Genomic DNA, 18,873 nt, shown 5'->3' with positions numbered 1-18,873 from the left:
TGATGTTTGGTTATAAAAAAGAAAAAAGGAATGGAAATTTAGTGGGGGGAAATGCCGAATCAGTTTCTTGCCCCAAGAAGTGGTATTATGATTCCACCTCAGTCGGAATGGAAATTTTTATTAATGTCAATTAAAAAATTTATATTAATTTTGTTTCCTATTATTGTTTAGGGAGAATCGGAAAAGGTATGGTAGTATGACGTTTATGTGCTGTTTGGATACAAGGGGATTATAAGATCTTGGATTTTACAAGCTAAAACCTGGATTTTCTAAGTGGCTAAAAAGCTTCTTACTAGGATCATTATTATTTGTTCATTTTACAAGCTAAAACCTGGATTTTCTAAGTGGCTAAAAAGCCTTCTTACTAGGATCAGTATCATTTGTCCTGCCATAGCCGCCTATATTAATGATGTATATCACCGTAGGATCCGCTAGGGACCATTGAAGAAGGCATTTCATGGGCCGGCTGTTGCCGCAATTTCCTGAAATGAGTCTCCCTTCCTGTTTGGATTGCAAGAAAAACTTTTTTGATAGAAAATATTTTCATAGGAATTTTTGAATTTTCTTCTCGGATATGGACTACTACTTAAGGGATATCGTCACAAATAGAGGGTCTCTCTAAATAAAACTTGAATCCTACTGGTTCCAGTTAGTTTCGCTCATGTGTAATCAAATAGTAGAAGAGTAAGAAATTCTAGAAAAAAATTTCCTTTCCAAACTTTTCTTGCAATCCAAATAAGGCTATTAATAGAACCTAACCTTAATCCTAAGATTTGTGTGGAGAGAGAGAGAGAGAGAGAGAGAGGGGGGGAGGGACTAATAATTGTCCAAATTTCCTACAAAATATGGATGAGGCCTGATTTAGTTGTCCTCAAGCTACCTGAACTGGTAGTATGGTCCAAACTCCACAAAATCCATGATGAGACACGTACAATGTTTTTCATTTACTAGGGCCGACCAACATCTAAAACGATTGGATAATCCTAGCCATCCAATTAAATCCTACTTGAGATTCAGAAATCCATTCATATTTGGGCAATACCCCCTCCTCCACAGTTGGCTCCAACAGATGATCAGTTTCAATTACCATACATATTAGTAGCATGTATGACAGAAATTAGATGCACTAACAATAAAGGTAGTCCAAACACTACCTTCTCTTCCCCAATGTTGAGCATAAAAAATCTGTAAACAGCTTTAAAAATCCACCCATCCATAAATTCTAATGTGATTTAGAAAAAAATTGGGTCATTTAGAACAGAGATATGCATTATTATTACAGTCCCTTTGGAGCTAAACATGAACCCATTTAGATAACCAACAAAGTCCTGTTTTTCTTGAAGCTCAACACGCTAAATGTTTGATTGAGATGAAAACATAAAACTGGTATCCACTACGCTGAAATTTTCTACCTAGGAAGAAAGGAGAAGTAAACAAGAATCACCTTTAAGTCCAAAATAAATACTGCCACTATAAACCACTGGCAGCTTGAGTTCCTCTATATAAATAAAGGGTAGTTAATCGGGCGTGGCAGTGCCTTGGTTGAGCTCTGCAAATCTCATGCCAACCCGCATGGAGTGCTTCAAGAATTTCTCAGCACACCGGCGAACACACGTCTCCTCTTGCTTGTCAAGGGACTTCCGCCGGAAGCTTTCCACGCAGTCAGAGAAGCATCTCTCCACCAATGAATTATACATTCTTAGGCTACAATTTGATAAAAGAAAATGAGAAGGATGTGTAAGCAAAATGAGTAGTTATTGAACTAGCAGTATATTAAAAAAAAGGCAATTCCACAGAAGGAGGTGTTAGCAAAATGAGTAGTTATTGATCACTATAAAATCTTATTTACTCATCCTAAATTTCATTTCAGAAATATTAAGTAGCAACCATCATTGCATGCAATTTCATTGTTCCAAGAGTAATCAATATCCAATAGAAAGATTTAAGGAAAAAAGTCCAAAAGAGAAATGATAAGATTTTGATGAACTAGCAGTATATTAAAAAAGACAGTTCCACAGAAGGATGTGTAAGCAAAATGAGTAGTTATTGATCACTGCTAAATCTTATTTACTTCCTAAATTTCATTTCAGTCATGGCATACAATTTCATTGTACCAAGAGTAATCTCGAATAGAAAGATTAAACGAAAAGGTCAAAAGGGAAAATGATAAGATTTTGATGAAATAGCAGTAGTTAAAAGAAGGCAGTTCCACAGAAAATGTGAGAACAACCACTTGCCAGTGATTCTGAATTGGACGTAATGATAGGGGAAAATGACTGGTAGATACATATCAAATGGTGACCTCCTAGTAAGAACATTATCTAAAAGATGGGTCAATATTTAACTTACATCGAGTTGCTTCCAACTAATACACGTACTGAACCACACTATTCAATAATACACCTACGGAAGACACCTCGTCAAAATTACACTTGTCAAAATTACTTGATCTTCTGAAGACAAAACAGTTATTTTGGCTTTTGTTGTTTTTTATTTTATTTTATTGGATTAGCTCTGATGCCTTGTTTGTTGTGCAGACGTCTTGTATTCTGGCATTATATAAGGCCCGAAAGGACTAATGTGCGCGACATGTTAGGGTATTTTGGTAAATTTCTACTTGTAATGGCGTTGATATATAAGCCACATGTTCGGGTTACGGGATTAGGTTTTTCTTTTGTATTTTCTTGGCCAAGAAGAAGAGATTTGTAACCCTAGACCGAAATAGTGGAAAATCTTCCCCGGTGGACTTAGGGAAGTGCCGAACCACGTAAATCTTGTGTGATTGTGTGATTGTGTTTCTTTGCATCGTTCTTTTGGTGTTTTGTTGCACATCATGGTTGATCCTTGTCGAGAAAGTATTTCTCGGTTTTTCTACAGTGTCATTGTGGATAAGAAGAGTGAGGGAGAAAATGGAGTCTCTCTTAGGGAGCTCCCATGTAATATGATGTATATATAAGAGCCCAGAGTAGGGTTACATGTACAAAGACTTTAATACCCTTCAACAGTGCCAACATTATAATAATGAGATAATGCAAAGACCATCTTGTCCATGTGATTTCTAACAATTCTCCCACCCCAGGGAAACTAGGTTTACCCTTAAACGAACCATCCATATTCAGCTTCAGCTCACCTATTTTTGGTGTTTCCCAATTCACTTGAATAACACTTAGGAACCTTTGTTGGTTTAGGAGTGATGCCGATTTCACCAACCTTTATTGATATTTATCATTTTTTTACATTCTTTTTTTTAATTGTTTATTTTATTTTTTTTACATTCTATATCAAATCTTTAACTTTCTTGAACCAAAAACCCAAGATGAATGCAAGAATTGAGAAGAAGAAACTATTGATAAACTAGAAGAATAGAAAATAATGACCAGAAAGAATATGTCTCTAGGTTTGGCCATTATTTCTCCTTCAGGGTCAGGAGTCGGCCTCTGATTTATCTTCAAGATCTCACAAGCCTCTCCATCAATAGCTCATCGCTCAAACTATCATTAAATCTCCCATTGTAACTTTTGTCACTTCGAGTAGTTATCTTAGCCTATGCTCTGATAGCAAAAACGATGCAAAACCAAAGGGGAAAATAACTAGAGGGCGACCTAGGGTATTCCGCTGATTAGGGTTTGAACTATGAAAGAAAGCAGGTTCAATATAATAGGAAGAAATAGGGTTCAAAATAAAAGACCTAGATGTCTAATGTGCAAACTGGATGAAATTAAGTTTCAAATTCAATAGGATGGATGAAGAATCCGGATCTAAATAAAGCGAAACGAGCCCCTATTATACAGTTGCCCCCTCGACTAATGGGGGGGCCCTCTTAGCCCTATTAGTATGGCAAGTAGCTACTAAATGATCAAGAGGTTAGAGATGTATGTCAAAAACCCTAGATGAATGTGAGATTGAGAAGATGAAACTATTGAAGAACTAGAAGAAGAAAGAAAATAATGACCGGAAAGAAGACCTAACATAAAAACACAACTAAGTACAACAAAGGATAGCTAGTTGCATTCACACTAGAGAGATCAAAGGCATGACACCAAGGGTTCTTAAGGCATCACACCAGAGGAAGTCAAGGCATCCACATTTTTTGCAACTGAGCAAGAGACTTTTCATTCATTCATAACATGTTTTCGATGGCCCTAGTCCATACAATACATAGACTTCTCCCACAACTTGCACAGGCTTCTAAACAACTTAAAACCGTAACATAGGGGCCCCATCTGACTTGAACAAATTAAAACCCTAATTGTAGAACCTTCTCACTTAAAGCTCCAATGTTAGATAGTCAAGTGCCCTAGGTAAATAGAAAAAGTCCCAAAGCAGAAGTGTCCAAGTAACATTGAATATGCATGTTCCAAAGAAGAGTTAGTCGCAAAATGAGCACGTAATACTTGCATTTCAGCCCCATCGTATAGACTTCAGTCGATTCTTGCCCCTCCTTGTGTTTTGGCTTTCCATTGCACCATGTGCATTGATAAGAATCTGAGAGTTGACAATCTCATTTATCGTCGACAGTTCATCGTTAATCATGGCTCAATGTTTTGTTCTAATCTATGATTTAGCCGACACTTTGAATTTATTGCTGGCACGCCTTTCCTGCCGTGTCCAACATGACACGCGTGTCCACCCGCGTTGACACTCCTTTGGACACTTCAAGATGTACTACTACAAGTGTTAGACTTTATGTGGATGTCTGGACATGTTTTTGTGTCATGTCAATTGTGGTATTATGTTCTATTATTGCATATTGTGTTTACCTCTTTTATTATTAACTCTTCTTTTATTATAAACACTTTAGCTCTTCTTTAACTAATATTTGTTTTTATATCCCCTCCCCTAAACTTATAACCCTAAAGAAACTCTTATTTCAATAACATACTCAATTTATCATATCAGTCTCCCTTTCGCGCTATATATTGGAGACGGAAAAAAAAGTAGATTAAATTATTGAATGCATTGTTATTTGATTATATGCAAAGCAGGGGTAAGGCTGCGTACATCTAGCCCTCCTCAGACCCCGCAAAGGCGGGAGCCTCATGCACTTGGCCGCCCTTTTTTATTGTTATTTGATTGTCTCATATTTGTTTCAGAATATAGTTGATTAATTCTAAGATTTATTAGTTTGTTAATTGAATACCATATTTATATTGTTACAAATTATGATAGTAAGCAGTCATTTTATATATACGTATGGGTCACCATTTCTAAATTTTTAGATGTTACCATGTCAGACAACTCGTATCCATGTCGAAACTCGACAAACGAATCTGTATCCAGAAATCATGATTATATATACTTTCTATTTTAGACGTGTCCCCGTTTCTAAATTTTGGGGGTTTGTCGTGTCTGACAGTCTGTGTCTGTGTCAACACGTGACACTAGTGTTCGTGTCCACAAATCATAGGTTCTTTCTTTTTTTTAATTCCTGGGATATTTTCCTCTTGTGAGAAGAAAAAGAAGAAAATAACGGATTCTTCTCTGAGATTTTATTACTTGCAAACCAAGAAACTGTTTCATGAAAGAAATTGAAACAAGTGTAGAGCCTTAGGGCTACTTTGGATACCTATAAAATTTGTGTCACATATCATAGGTTCTAATGCATAATCAGTTGACCACATGTTAGTTCAGTGATCAGTCGCAAGGAGTTTGTGGTATCTAGTTGTTTCCCATAGAGGGTGGTGCAACTGTTGGTGGAGTGTGGCCTTTTTCGCTTGGCTTGATAGAGGGAAATTGCTTTGGTCCTATGCCTTCCCACTACTATTGGATGCTTTGGAAGGATAGAAATAAGTGGATCTTTTCAAGAGAGGTGAAGTCGATTGGGTGCACAAGGGTATTATTGATTTGAGGCATATGTGGGACTATTACCGCAAGTGTAGTTGTGAAGGGCACAGCCTCATTGGCCCCCACCCTCCAGTTGGTACATTCAAGCTAAGTTTTGATGGCTCCAATATTGGCAATCATTGGCACCATTAGAATTGGCGAGATAATCAGGGATGAAATCAAGCATGTTATTCTTGACTGTTCGCCCAATAAATGAATGGGTCGAGTCAGGTTTTTGAACAATGAACCCAACAAATGCTTTCTTCAGTGCCAGACCACCAAATACTGATCATAGAGCTTCGTACTCCTTGCTTCCCTCCCAATGTGAACATGTGTATTTCCTGTTAATAGCTTTCCATCCAATTTTTACATATATCAATTAACAGAAAAAATGAAAGCATCACCATTCTGGCTTATGGATAAAAACAGATTCACTCAAGCACCTCAAGACCAATAAGTAGAAAACATAGGGTGGTAACTGGTAACTGATCCCGGTTAAACTAGTGATATCATACAATTCAAATAAATGATCATTCCACATGTTCACTGGGGATTTGGTGGCTATTGATCATTCATTAGGCGAGATGAACTCTAAAAGGGAAAATGATGGTAGGTCCTACACTACCAAAGCTGGTAATCCACCCACTACATATGGCATGCATATTGTGACTGAAACCAACAGAACATTTGCTCCATCACGCAAAAGCCCAAACAGCTTAAACACTAAGCTCTGTATTTCAACGCAATAAACAACGCCTGTGTCACCGAGTCCCCAAGCCAGTCTGATTGAGGCAATTCTCCATAGGGGTGCAACTTGGGTCAGGTCAGGTTGGGCTTTTGCTTAAAAAAACAAAGAAATGGAATCAACCCAAACCCGACCCAATTTTAAGGGAAAAAGCTCAACCAGAATTTCAAAAAATTGACCTGAGTTGCACCCCTAATTCTGCAGGCCATCATCGGAGTCGAAGACACGAGCAACAGCTTTAGGGCTGTTTAGGTGTATTGGTTGATTGTCTAATCATCTCATTCACAGTATCCTAAGGGCAGCGTGTTCAGTTGGGTAGGAAAATCAGGGCGCAACTATCACGGTGCACACATTTCCACTCCTAAAAGTGGATTGAATAACTACATTTCCAACATAAATTTATTCAATTGACAAATAGTACTGGGCATAAATTGAATAATCGGCAGTCGACCCAAAACTGGGTCGACTAGGACGAAACATAATACAAACGCAGAGAAATTAATCAATTCAACGCCCCATTCATATCTTCATCCCAAATTAAGCATTCTCCAATTATGAAATTGGAAAAACTGACATGGAAAATCAGTGGCAACAAAAGACAAAGAAAATGGTAAATTCAGTATAACATTGAAGAGAGAAATTAATGAAATAAAACGTCAGAAAATACAATAAAATAGCAACACAAGAAGAAACCACCTATTAGATTACAAGAATAATATATAAAAAAAGAAGAATCATTTGTTTCTTTGCAGGGCATGTAAATGTATAAAAGTAACAGAAAAATTTAAGCAAAAACCTCAGAGAAGAAAAACGAAATAAAAAAAATGGAAACGAACCTGTCACGAATCTGTAGCTGGTCGATCATAGAAGACATTCGAAGTTTATCTTCTTCGGGAAGAGAATCAAGATCTCCGAGCATGTTCTTGTCCATCTTTCCTTAATCGAGAGAAAAAAGTTTCGGTTTTCTTTTTCAGATGAAGCTGTGTTGTGTAAACCCTAGAAAGAAGGTCTAAAAAGTGCCCAGGAGCTTTATAAACCCTAGAAACCGTGCGAAGCCGCACGAGCGCGTTGATAACAATCAGCCTTGGGCCCACTTCCGTCGATTTGGTGATCGGATGATCCTAGCCCTTAAGAACAAGGGCAGCCTTGGGAAAGGAGAAATATGTACGATTTCGTATGCAACCTATGTTTACCACTCAATTCTCGCTTCATTGATCTTTCAATCTTAGCTTCCCACATTAGTTAATTTTTTCAGTTTAGACTAATCATCCTTAGACCTCCTGGCCATCATCTTTCTTTCACATATTGGTCAATTTCTTCCCTTTAGACTAATCATTGTTATGAGGTACTGGATGATTAGTGATTATAAAAACATCAACCAAGCTATGCTATTCATTTTATCTATAAATCAATAAACTAGCCAAGAAAAATGGGAAACCACTGCCATAATAAGAATCCACCAACCAAAAAATAAACAAGGTCCAACCTAGAAAATCCCACCACATGAACGGAAAAAACCGCAAGAGAAATCCATCAATGTAGAATGAGGGAGTGCAATGTCTTTCTTCGCAAGTTTTGTCAAAAATTGAGGCTTATACTGAGAATGAGAGGATGAGAATGATCTTGGAGGAAATATAGGTTTACCTGACAAACTACTTACAAGAACTTCTTTCTCAACTCTGAACTCGAACATCATATATCGCTTCTTCTTCTCGAAGAACACCCTTCGAAACCCTCTTGGTTTTTGCTTCATTCTTCCCTTCTATTTTCCTCATGGATTTTCACACAACACGCCCTTTAGATTTTATTATAAAACTATCCCTTTTCATCGCTAAAAGTTCCTATCTATCGTTTGTCACCATCTGCCTTTCTTCAATTTCTCATTCGGAGAAAATCCATCACCTAAATTTGTGTGCTTAACTCGCTTTGCATTTTTCACATAAACAAGGCATTATCGGCAAAAACTCTTTTAACGCAAATAGGGAGAGATAGTTTATCTCACATCTTCCAGTCATCTAACCATTGTTGGATACATGCACTAACTTGTCAATCTAACTTATTATAGTCTTCAATGTTTAGGGTTTTCGGCATCTTCTCCTTCCCTTCAATCAAAGAGTACTTACAAATACTTTCACTTATCAATTTGTGATCGGTCATGCCATGTTGCTCATCATTTTCTAAGTTTCGGATGGAAGTATGGAAGAAAAATGCCGGAGTTGGTGGATTTTGTCGAGATGCTTGTGGGGAAGTTGTTTGGGCTTATTCCGGCCCTCTTGGAGTTTGTGATGCCTCGGAGGTGATGGCTGTTTATCATGGCATAAAAAGGCTTGATGGAGATAGCATGGATATCACTATTGTGGACGGAGACTCTTGGAATGTGATAAGATGGTTGAAGAGGTTGGCATCGCTTCCTTGGAGATTCTCTTCAATTTTTGATGAAATTGATGATTTAATTGAGGGCCCATCTATTATTTTCAATCGTGTTCGGAGGTCCGCTAATGGGGAGGCGGATTCTTTGGCTAGGAGTGGAGTTAGGAGGTTGGACTTGGAATGGTTTGACTTCCTTCCTCTTTTAGAATTGTATTGTTTTTTTTTTTTTTTTTGGGTTGGGGTCCATCTCGGCCCTCTTCCTTTTTAATGAAATCATTTTGCCATTTCAAAAAAAAAAAAATATGGAAGCAAAATTTAGTCTCGTATATGTGATGTTTGGACCGGAAAACACATCTACTTTATGTTGAAGTTGCCTTCTTACAATATTATGAATTCTCAAATGACTCCCATACAAAGGAACAGATGAAAGGTACCCGTGAGGCTTATTCACTGGTTAAACTCTGGAAGGACTCTTACACAGTGAAAGCTTAATTTCACAACATAAATGGATTAGCAATGAAATTATGAATTTAAGGCCAACTGAATCATGCTTGGGAAGTTCACACAAGAATGTTCCCCACTACAGTCACATTTGTAAGAAATTCTATTTTGTATAGGAAGAATGCTAGATTCACAGGCACTCTTACAAGAGAAGGGACAAAGGGCCCCCTTATTGGTAAAAAACCATTAAATACAGTTACAATTGCAATTTTATGTTCCATCTTTAAAGGTATTTGACCAATGAGGGCACCATTTGCCCTTTATTTTGCGAGGGCGCCTATGAATCTAGCATTCCTCTTTATACATACAATAAATATATTGCAGTATGCCATGGAAGTCAATATGATGTGAATAAGGGATACAAACATTGAAATTTATTTTATATTTTGAATTGATACATTATGTACATTTGCTTCAAATCACATTGACTAAACACATTTTGTTTCAATTTACCCTTCCTTCTCATCTATGTTTGAGGTGTCATGTGATTTTCTCCAGCGAATTCTCGTAGACAAGAACTTGGTTGATATAGCTAAATCTATGTATGCATTTGGGCAGTAAAGTACAGCATTTGGGCAGTAAAGTACACCGTAAAGTACTTACTTTAGTGAATGAACTTTGATAATAAGTTATTTTGCGCGGGAACATAGAATGTTCGCGCGAGAAAACATTTATTTTTTTTAATAATTCTATCTGTGCGTTGATGATCGGTAGATGGTGCTGCAAAACCTAATAGTGTTATTGGCTGGAAAACATAAGGGTTGGACAGAAAAATATTACAGATACTTATAAAAGTGTAGAACCGGTCGACATACCTCTCTAGTCTTTATTGAGGGTGCCCATGTCCTCTCATTTACAGGGGAGAGAAGCTGACCGCTATGCATAGAGGAACGAAGACGATGACCGAGTAAATAAGATTCACTCCATCAAATGCTTAATACCTTTCCCCTCTCTCTATGGACTCTAGACTCATAGTAAAACTAACCTCCCTACTATCTCCCGGGGCATAATGCCAAGTATTTCGGGACGCAAGGAGTTCAGGAGAGGAGGATGAAGAAGAAGAAGATGACGGAAGAGGTCATGTTTAAGCGCAAATTGTATAGTATATGGGGGAAGAGGAATGCTAGATTCACATGTGCCCTTGCAAAAAAAAAATAAGGGAGCAAAGGGCGCCCCCATCGGTCAGATTATGCCTTAAATGGAATCTAAACGATGGGGGCGCCCTTTGCTCCCTTTTTTGAGGAGATGAGGCTTCTTATAATAATATATGGCTTAGAAGTAGAACAATATGACGGAAGTGAGAAACATCAACATCTTCCGTGCCTGCTTAAGGGCACCAAAAAGTTGATCCCCAGCATGGAGTGCGGTGAAGGGTAGTTTGGTGTCTTTATGGTACGACAAGCTGACAGATCAATATAAAGGTGATATGACGGTAGTTTTTGGAATCTGACAGATTTAAGTGGTTAACTTTTATTTGTGTGAAAATCAGGATAATGGAAGTAACGAAAGGACAAATAAGAGGGATGGGAAATATCTTGAATTCACGCGAGATTGGCCCCTCGTGATTTGTTTTAAGCTGCCAAGTGGTGGAACTCCATGTGAAGATGCTTGAATTCCAAAGCCCAAGAAAATAATATCTTGCATACCTATCAAACACCCTTACTTTATACATATAATTACACTCATCTTGTCTTTTATTATTTAAACACCCGTGAGAGGCTATTACAGACTTACAGTTGTCAAAATGCTCAGTGAAGCTAGATGGGTCCCACCAAGTAAATAACAAATCAACGGTCCGGATGATGCTAATGTTATATGAGACCCCAACTTGTATTTGCTATCATGCGCTACTGAAGCACAAAAAGAGAGAGCTGTATTGATATCCGCACTCCTTTACACTCTTTTACCTGCAGAGACCAGTTTGGTGATTTCAAGCACGCCCAAGGCCATTTTGGTAAAAAATAGTGGAAGGATCTGAGTGAGGATTCTCTGTAAATACCAGAGCCGATCATAACGGATTAGGGTTTCGTCTGATCAAAGAAGAGTTGCAAAAGGGAAAGAAAATGCCGAGGAGCAGATTCCATGGTTCTTTTGATTCTCCGAAGGTCGATGTTGTCATCGACATGGGAAATCCATTCCTCAATCGAACTGTAGATGGTTTCTTAAAGATCGGAACAGTAAAAATCCTCTTTCTCCTCCATTTCTTTTACAACATTTTTTTTTATATAGAATTCCTTCATTCTTTCTTCAAGATCTTTCCGTAGTTCAGTTTCTCTGTATAGATTTTCTGAATTTAGGCTTTTTGCGTTAGCAGATCGGAGCTTCGAGAGTTGCAGCGGAGGAAACATATCACTCTCTGCGAAAAGGTTTTGAAATCCAATTTTTCTTTAAATTTCTTGTACATTATTTAAACGAATTTTGGTCATTTGTTGTAGTTCTTGTCTAAATTAATTTCAGTTATCAGCGAAATTCTACTTCATTTTTTTTTTAATCTTTTTTTTTTTCATTTTTTTATTATTTTAGAGGAGACAAAATAATTGGAAATGATTTTTTCACCCCATATGGGATTATGCGCCCCGCTTTTAACGTGATTTGTGGGCAGACTTAACGGTTTTTGACGTCAAATCACGTTAAAAGGGGGACGCATAATCGTAGAGGGGGTGAAAAAAATCATCTCCCAAATGGTTTTAGAATCAATAATGCTAAAAAGAAGACCACTGTCAGATCAATTTTGGTTAACCATTGTAAGGCCCTATATGTTCTTGCTCTCATGCCAAATGAGCATCGCATCTGTAAGATTAAGGACTGCGAAAATCATTGGTTTAGCTTCTCTCAAAACCAAGATCGATGTCTTATAGATCATGGAGAGCTAGGATCATTCAATCAAGGTTGGACCAACGGCAATGGGCCAAACTTGTAGTCGACCATTGGATCAACGGATTTGATCATGTGCACATGGGGCACATGGGTGATTGTTAGGGGAAAATCCTAAAAATGATGTTAGGATAGCATTTTGCATAATTCAAAGCATTTGACGTATGGATGATGCATACTTGCATTGCGTAGGGTGGGACTTGTATTGCAAAGGGATGACAAAAAGGAAATGTATAGCAGTCCACATGCATCAGTAAAAAATTACATTGATAGATAGTTAGGGTTGTCCAATTAGTCTGATTTTTGGGCCATAGCAATCCATGGTGAGAAGATTCAGGTGGATGGTCCAGATTGATCCTAATGGGGTTCTCACCTATGTACTAAACACCTGCATCAACATATTATGATGGAGGATGCGCCACATTGAATTGTTCCTCATACATATATGCATACATGGATGCTTTCATACACATTTACAATACATCTAGGTAGTAGATGCATAAAAGCATATATAGGAAATGTTAACTCCTGCACTGAATCATAATGAGCATATTATGTGTTTTTTTTTTTTGCTGTAATATTGTAATGAGTAAGATATTTGTCACACCCTGTATGAGCTAAAATCTTCTCATGCGCTATGCTTAGAGGGGAAATGGCACATGTGTGGTAGGTATATGTGCATATGTATTGTACGTTTTTGATGAAAAATCTATGATTAAGAACATTGCAACCTTACATGCCACTAGTCACGATAGCCAAACCCTAATTTATGTTGCTTAACAACACTTGTCTTGCTACTTGCCACAATGCTAACATGTGATTCTGACAGAGAATGTATATATTTACTGTCACGCATCAAACCGGGATCACGGCCAGGCACGTGACAGCCGCACACCCATGAATCAACCTCACAGGCATGCATGGCTAACCAACGAATCATTCACTTGTATCACTTGTATGCAAAGCAACTAAAGTTCACCATTAATTAAATCATTAATGAGTCTATATAAAAGTAATTCTCAATGAGGTCAACACAACTACTCATAATAAATAACTAGAATCAACATAAGTTTCTTTGTCAACAATCTTAAATGAAATAAATGACTCTGATGATGGTCCTCCTACTCGACTAGATCCTCGCTCGCCCGAAACCCGCAATGCGATCCAAAACCTACTCCTCGGATTCTGAAAATACAGGAGAATATTGGAATGAGCTTGATGCTCAGCAAATAGCCAATTCACTATAACAGGCGGATCAAGCATGTATGTACAACAGGACAAGACATTCAAATAATTCATCATGGAGAGAGAAGAATCTTTGATAAGCTAAACTGGACAACATGTTTTCATACAAAACCATGCAACAAATCACTTATGCTCATTAGCCTTAGCCACGGTCAGTGCCATATCCCCACTAACAGGTAAAGGTGGTCGGTTTGACGTGGTCACAGCCAGTGCTGCAGCCTCACTGGCAAGTAGGGTACCATAAGGTCCTAAGAGGTGGTGCTCCAACTAATTAAAATGCGCGCTTGACCGATCTACGTGACCATGTGCCAGTGCCACAACCCCACTGTCAGTTAGGGTATCCTGTGGTTAGATTCTTTTCTTTAAAGCCATGTTTCCTTCTCCAATTTATGGATTGAATTGAGCTATGAATTTTCATTGCATCACGAATGTTCTGCTTTGTTGATGCAGATGATTTAACACTGGAACTGTAATACATGACTAAATGTTGGCATGCTTTGATAAAGATCCGTTATAAGGATTGTCATTTTTTTCATTGATTTTAATTTACTCTTTCGCAGGGAGCATTTCAAAACACAGCGTTGAACATGCGGTAAGCTTTCATTCAATTGTCACATTTACTCAGTCATTCACATTTTATTCAAAGTTCAGAAAGTGAATAACTTTATATTCTGTTTGTAATCAAGTTGTGCATGGTTTATCTATAATTCAATATTAATAAAGAGTTCAAGATTAGTAACTGTGATGTTTATGTATTGGTACAAGTTCATTTTTGTTGGTGAAACTTAGAAATGTGAAAGTGAGCTCGAAGAAAAGGATCCTATGGAGACATACAATAACAAAACTGGGAAAATGAATGACTTGTGTTTTTCTTCTCACTCTTTTGTTTTTTTTTGAATGCCAATCCATTCTTTGCCTCCTACTTTGTAAATGTATTTGGACTCCATTAAATACCATGCTTTTTTTTTCCGGCGAAGAACTATTTCTTATAATCTCATGTGTGATTTATATCTTCTCTAACAGGAACGAGCACAAGAATAATAGGCTAGATGAAATCTTAAATGTCACTGAAAATGATAGGAGGAACTCCATGGATGCTTGCTTAAAGGCTCATTCTAAACCCATCTTAAGCAGTAGCTTTGTTTTTTCCATCTTCGTAGCCATGCCTGGTTAAGGGCAAACAGCATTTCAATGAAGTCCTAGAAGTGGCAAGTCCGAGAAGTTTATAATCTTCTCAGGATGTGTAATACCATTAGACCTAAAACCTCAATATTCTGGGGTGCATATTTATCTTTTTTGAGGTCCCTTGCTAGAAATATTTACACCATGGTAGTATTGGCAGTCTATGAATCATTTACCTAAGTCATCCCAACGCCCATATTTCAAGAGATTAGTGTACCTACTGCATTCCCCAGTTGCTTCTGTTGGACCTCGTGTTTCTCGAGAATTATTTCAGTCTTTGTACCAGTTCATTAGCTATATATTACGATCTATATTGTAGCTTTGTCAAGCATCTCCGTGGTTCTTTTGCAGTCCAAACAAAGTTATTTAGAAATCTTAGAACATGAAATAATTCTAAAGAAAGCGAGCTCGTGCCCATGAATTGGTTTAACCCACTTTATATGAAAGGACACTACTCACCAGATGAAGTCATTAAAGCCTATTTGGGCCCAATTGGAGAGGCAGATTCACCAGTTGGAGCACAAGTTAGAACGTTACTCTCCAGGCTTCGGATTGTCAAAGAAAAGATGTCCGTTGTCCTTATGGTGAAAGTGGTGAAAGGCAATTCTAGAAACATAATCTCACGAGCTTTAAAATTATCGCCGCTCCCGTGGTTGGTTGTTGGTTTTTTTTTATTGGAGATACTTGACGTTTGTAGGAGCAGTAAACCGGCCTTCAAGCATATGCAAGGACGTCTAAGGAGATGACTGACAAATTGGCAGGGGAAGGCATGGAAAGAGGAGAACGAGGAGAACTCGCTGTTCGGTAAACATATTCTTTGCAAGACTGATGTAACTGAAGTTGTGGCTGCAGGGCATCTCTTCCCTAGTCGCCTTGTTGTATGTTTTTTGGCCTGTAGTGAAATAAAATCCAATTTTCACTGCTCAAAAAAATTATTTTCAGTGAGCTTGTAAAATGTAAGAAGAGTGAGGTGGATTCCTCTCCCCAATGTGATAAAGCTCAATTTTAATGGCATGTGAATGGGTAATTAAATCTGGATCTTGTAAGGGTGTGGGGCGTGTTTACGGACATCAATGCTGTAATTTTGAATGCCTATCCTGATGCTTTTGGTATCAAGGATCTCAATGAAGGCAGGGCAAATGTTTCGTGCACTCCCCCGAGTTGACTCCTTATTACCTTAGCCACATTCTTATGAGTCCACATTTTGCCCTACTAAGTCAATCAAAACTCTTTTGACTCTCCTGAGTTATGAGTTATGACCATGTCAGCCAAGTACTCGACCGCATCGTGCCATGTTGACTAGGATTTGCATTGGCCGCATTTTGACCTGCATCCGCGTTTTGAAACATTGGTCTTTGCATCTATTTTTTGAGGGAGCTTGGAATGAAGCTTGGGTTGAGGGAGACTCTTCCAAAGCAAGTGCTTTGGTCTGTTGTTTTCACATCTTTTTAGGAAACTTGGAATGGAGTTTTGGGTTGAGGGAGGCTCTTCCAATGTGATTGTCTGGGCTCACTGTCACAGTGTCGGTCCAGGGAGATTTGGTCACATAGCTGACAAGAATTTATGTTTATGTAATGCATCTTGAGAGAGAGTGATGCGGTCACTGATTCTTTAGACGGTTTAAATAGAGTTGTTTTGAGCATGGTAAAGATGTAAACTTTTTGTTAATTTTCCTTCTTTTCTTGATGAAAAATTTCCATTAAAAATAAGATCCATGTTGATTGGTTACCATCTTAGTTTCTGCATTTTTCTATGATTTCTGTATGTGAGACATTTAATTGGAGATTTCTGATTCCATTTTCGCAAGTGCATGTTGCATAGTCTGCCATGTGGAGGTTTTCCGGACGATGCTGTGAGATGACGTTTTGATTTAAATGTTTAGAAACTTAATGCCAAAGCAAGATAGAGAAAGAAACATGTCTAATTTATGGATGGTGCTTTCTGTATTTCAGTTAAAGAAGATGTGCAAGGAGGGGGCTTACTGGGGTAATCTGATTTGCATATGAATCTGATGATTGTCGACTGTTGATTCTGTGAAATAGTGCATACTATATAAGCATTACTCTCTTTTATATTTTTGTTTTGAGTGTTTTCTTTGTTTCACATGTGCAGGCACTGTAGCAGGAGTATATGTGGGAATGGAGTATGGAGTTGAAAGGATCCGGGGTACCAGTGATTGGGTAAGTTCTGTTTGAGATTGCAGGGAGTTAGTTTATTGTAGCTATGTTCTCTTCTTCTTTCTTTTTAACTCTGATAAATCAGAATTTCTTTACATATCAGGCGAAGCGCATGAGAACCCCATAATCACTCCTATGGGGTTCTGGCTTCTGAGTCCCAAGTTTGTAATTGTGGTAGCTCAACTCTCCCATTACTTGTATTATCAAACAACCCATAAACTGTGATTTCTTTCACTGGTTATTATGACCCATCAAAGTCTCCATGTAGTAATTGCTAAAACATATTTTAAGTAACTTCGTTGCATTCATAACTTGACTTTTAAGTTAAATCCCCACATACCTGCATAAATTACAAGTTGAATCTGTAAAGCTTCTGTGCCAACAGTGATGGGCCTTATTTCTATTGTTTGTTTGACATTTCTCGGCAGGAATATTAGACAACATTTTTACTGACGAAGTGCATTATAGTAATTGTACATATCATTGATATATATTCTGTAATATCTTAGAATCAGCAATTAATCAAAGAAAAGCAACATGAATTGCATAGGCACTCCCATCTCTCTGTCATTCCTTCATTCTTACTCTTTTGAACTTTTTTACATGGTATCATAGTATAGTTCAATCCAGATCTGTCAGCAATATTTTTGCCAGATGTAAACTTTCCTTGACATCTGACCCGTCTTCTCGTCCAAGATTAATTCCAGATCTGATCATGCATCCACCTCACCCCCTTCTCTTTCACAAATTCCCTCAAATGTCAACACCGCAACAAAATATGCTAGCCTATTAGTTAATAGTTATGCAACTCGCCTGAGATTCCATTCAATACTGATTTTGAAAACCCATTGAATCAGAGCAAGAAAATCAGAAACATTTCGTAAGACCTGAAGAGTGAGTTGAGTTATAATTTAGATATGTAACATACTCTTTTTCTTTCTTTTTTTATGCGTTGCAGAAGAATGCATTGATTGGGGGTGTGGTGACTGGAGCTCTGATATCTGCAGCCAGCAATAATGGCAGAGACAAGGTCGTGGTGGATGCCATCACAGGAGGTGCCATTGCCACTGCGGCGGATTTCCTGAACTACCTCACCTGATCAAAGGACACCAGTAATCTGTTCGAAGATAGTAAGAAATAACTCCATCTTGTATCGTTTTTTCGGTTAAATAATCACAAGCTGTATGTGTATATTGTTCCAGTGCTCTTTGGATGTCCCAAGGCACCTGAATGTTTATTGGGGCTTTCTTAAGCAAGCGACCGACCATCTTGTTCTTGTTTGGCATGGAGATTCTTGAGTCCTGTTTTTTGGGGGGGATTTCTTCAACTCACATCTAAGATATCTAAATCACACTTCTCTTCCCTGGCCTCTTAGAGGCAAATGCTGTTGGGGCAAGTTGGTAAATGGATGATCAAATTGTGGAGATACAAAGAATCAAAGTAGGAACCCAAGATGAAAATTGTTTGGAAGTGTACCTTTGGATAAGGAGCCTTTTTAGGCCTTAAGCTTGGATGATACATAGGGGAAAGTTTCAGTTTCACGAAAGACCCAAGTTTCGTATGAGAAACCCCATGCTTTCAAAAGAAACCAGCACAAACCATGAATTTCGAAAAGAGTGACTCAAAAAAAAAAAACCTGGGCCAAGTTAATCCTCCACAATCTCTTGTGCGATCGCGGTGTTGTTTAAAAAACGATTTTACTGCAAAATGCCATGGTAAAAAGTAACTTTTCCAGTGAAGGTAAAAGTGCCACATCAGAAATTTCTACTCGGTCACGAGATTTAACCTCCGGATGATATTATTCATGAGAGAGAGAGAGAGAGAGCATGCGAGTTTGCTGTCCAATTTTACCTTCCAACTTCAAAACACTTCTTACTTCTTATGATTCTATCGATCAAAGGACTCTTGATCACGAGTGGCTACATCTGAGATCAAAGTCAAATAATAGAAAAAAAA

At 38.0% G+C, this 18,873-nt stretch overlaps 2 protein-coding genes across 2 annotated transcripts; one reads left to right on the top strand and one right to left on the bottom strand.

Annotated features, from left to right (window-relative positions):
* Window positions 1–1,212: 1,212 nt before the first annotated feature.
* Window positions 1,213–7,587, bottom strand: LOC143851354 (mitochondrial import inner membrane translocase subunit Tim9-like). Its single transcript, XM_077360751.1, has 2 exons — window positions 7,405–7,587; window positions 1,213–1,704 (listed from the first exon to the last, which is right to left on the bottom strand). Exons 1-2 carry the CDS (start codon window positions 7,497–7,499, stop codon window positions 1,518–1,520), a joined length of 282 nt encoding a protein of 93 aa, XP_077216866.1. The 5' UTR covers window positions 7,500–7,587; the 3' UTR covers window positions 1,213–1,517.
* Window positions 7,588–11,421: 3,834 nt separating this feature from the next.
* On the top strand, window positions 11,422–18,206 carry OEP16-1 (outer plastid envelope protein 16-1). Its single transcript, XM_077361558.1, has 6 exons — window positions 11,422–11,616; window positions 11,754–11,805; window positions 14,119–14,150; window positions 16,693–16,726; window positions 16,853–16,920; window positions 17,876–18,206. The coding sequence occupies exons 1-6, from the start codon at window positions 11,503–11,505 to the stop codon at window positions 18,014–18,016; spliced, it is 441 nt and encodes a 146-aa protein (XP_077217673.1). The 5' UTR covers window positions 11,422–11,502; the 3' UTR covers window positions 18,017–18,206.
* The last annotated feature ends 667 nt before the right edge of the window (window positions 18,207–18,873 follow it).

The sequence above is a fragment of the Tasmannia lanceolata genome, unplaced genomic scaffold (genome assembly GCF_043159265.1).
Source record: "Tasmannia lanceolata isolate RefF3 unplaced genomic scaffold, GAP_Taslan_0.1 ptg000018l, whole genome shotgun sequence".
NCBI lineage: Eukaryota > Viridiplantae > Streptophyta > Magnoliopsida > Canellales > Winteraceae > Tasmannia > Tasmannia lanceolata.
Note: the sequence above shows the minus strand (reverse complement) of the source record. Positions and strands in the feature narration are given on the sequence as shown.

Coding starts and splice junctions, on each gene's coding strand:
- LOC143851354 (XM_077360751.1), bottom strand. CDS start 7,499: ATGGACAAGAACATGCTCGGAGATCTTGATTCTCTTCCCGAAGAAGAT. Junction 1,705..7,404: donor CAGCTACAGATTCGTGACAG/GTTCGTTTCCAT, acceptor ATCAAATTGTAG/CCTAAGAATGTATAATTCAT.
- OEP16-1 (XM_077361558.1), top strand. CDS start 11,503: ATGCCGAGGAGCAGATTCCATGGTTCTTTTGATTCTCCGAAGGTCGAT. Junction 11,617..11,753: donor GTTTCTTAAAGATCGGAACA/GTAAAAATCCTC, acceptor TTGCGTTAGCAG/ATCGGAGCTTCGAGAGTTGC. Junction 14,151..16,692: donor AACACAGCGTTGAACATGCG/GTAAGCTTTCAT, acceptor TCTGTATTTCAG/TTAAAGAAGATGTGCAAGGA.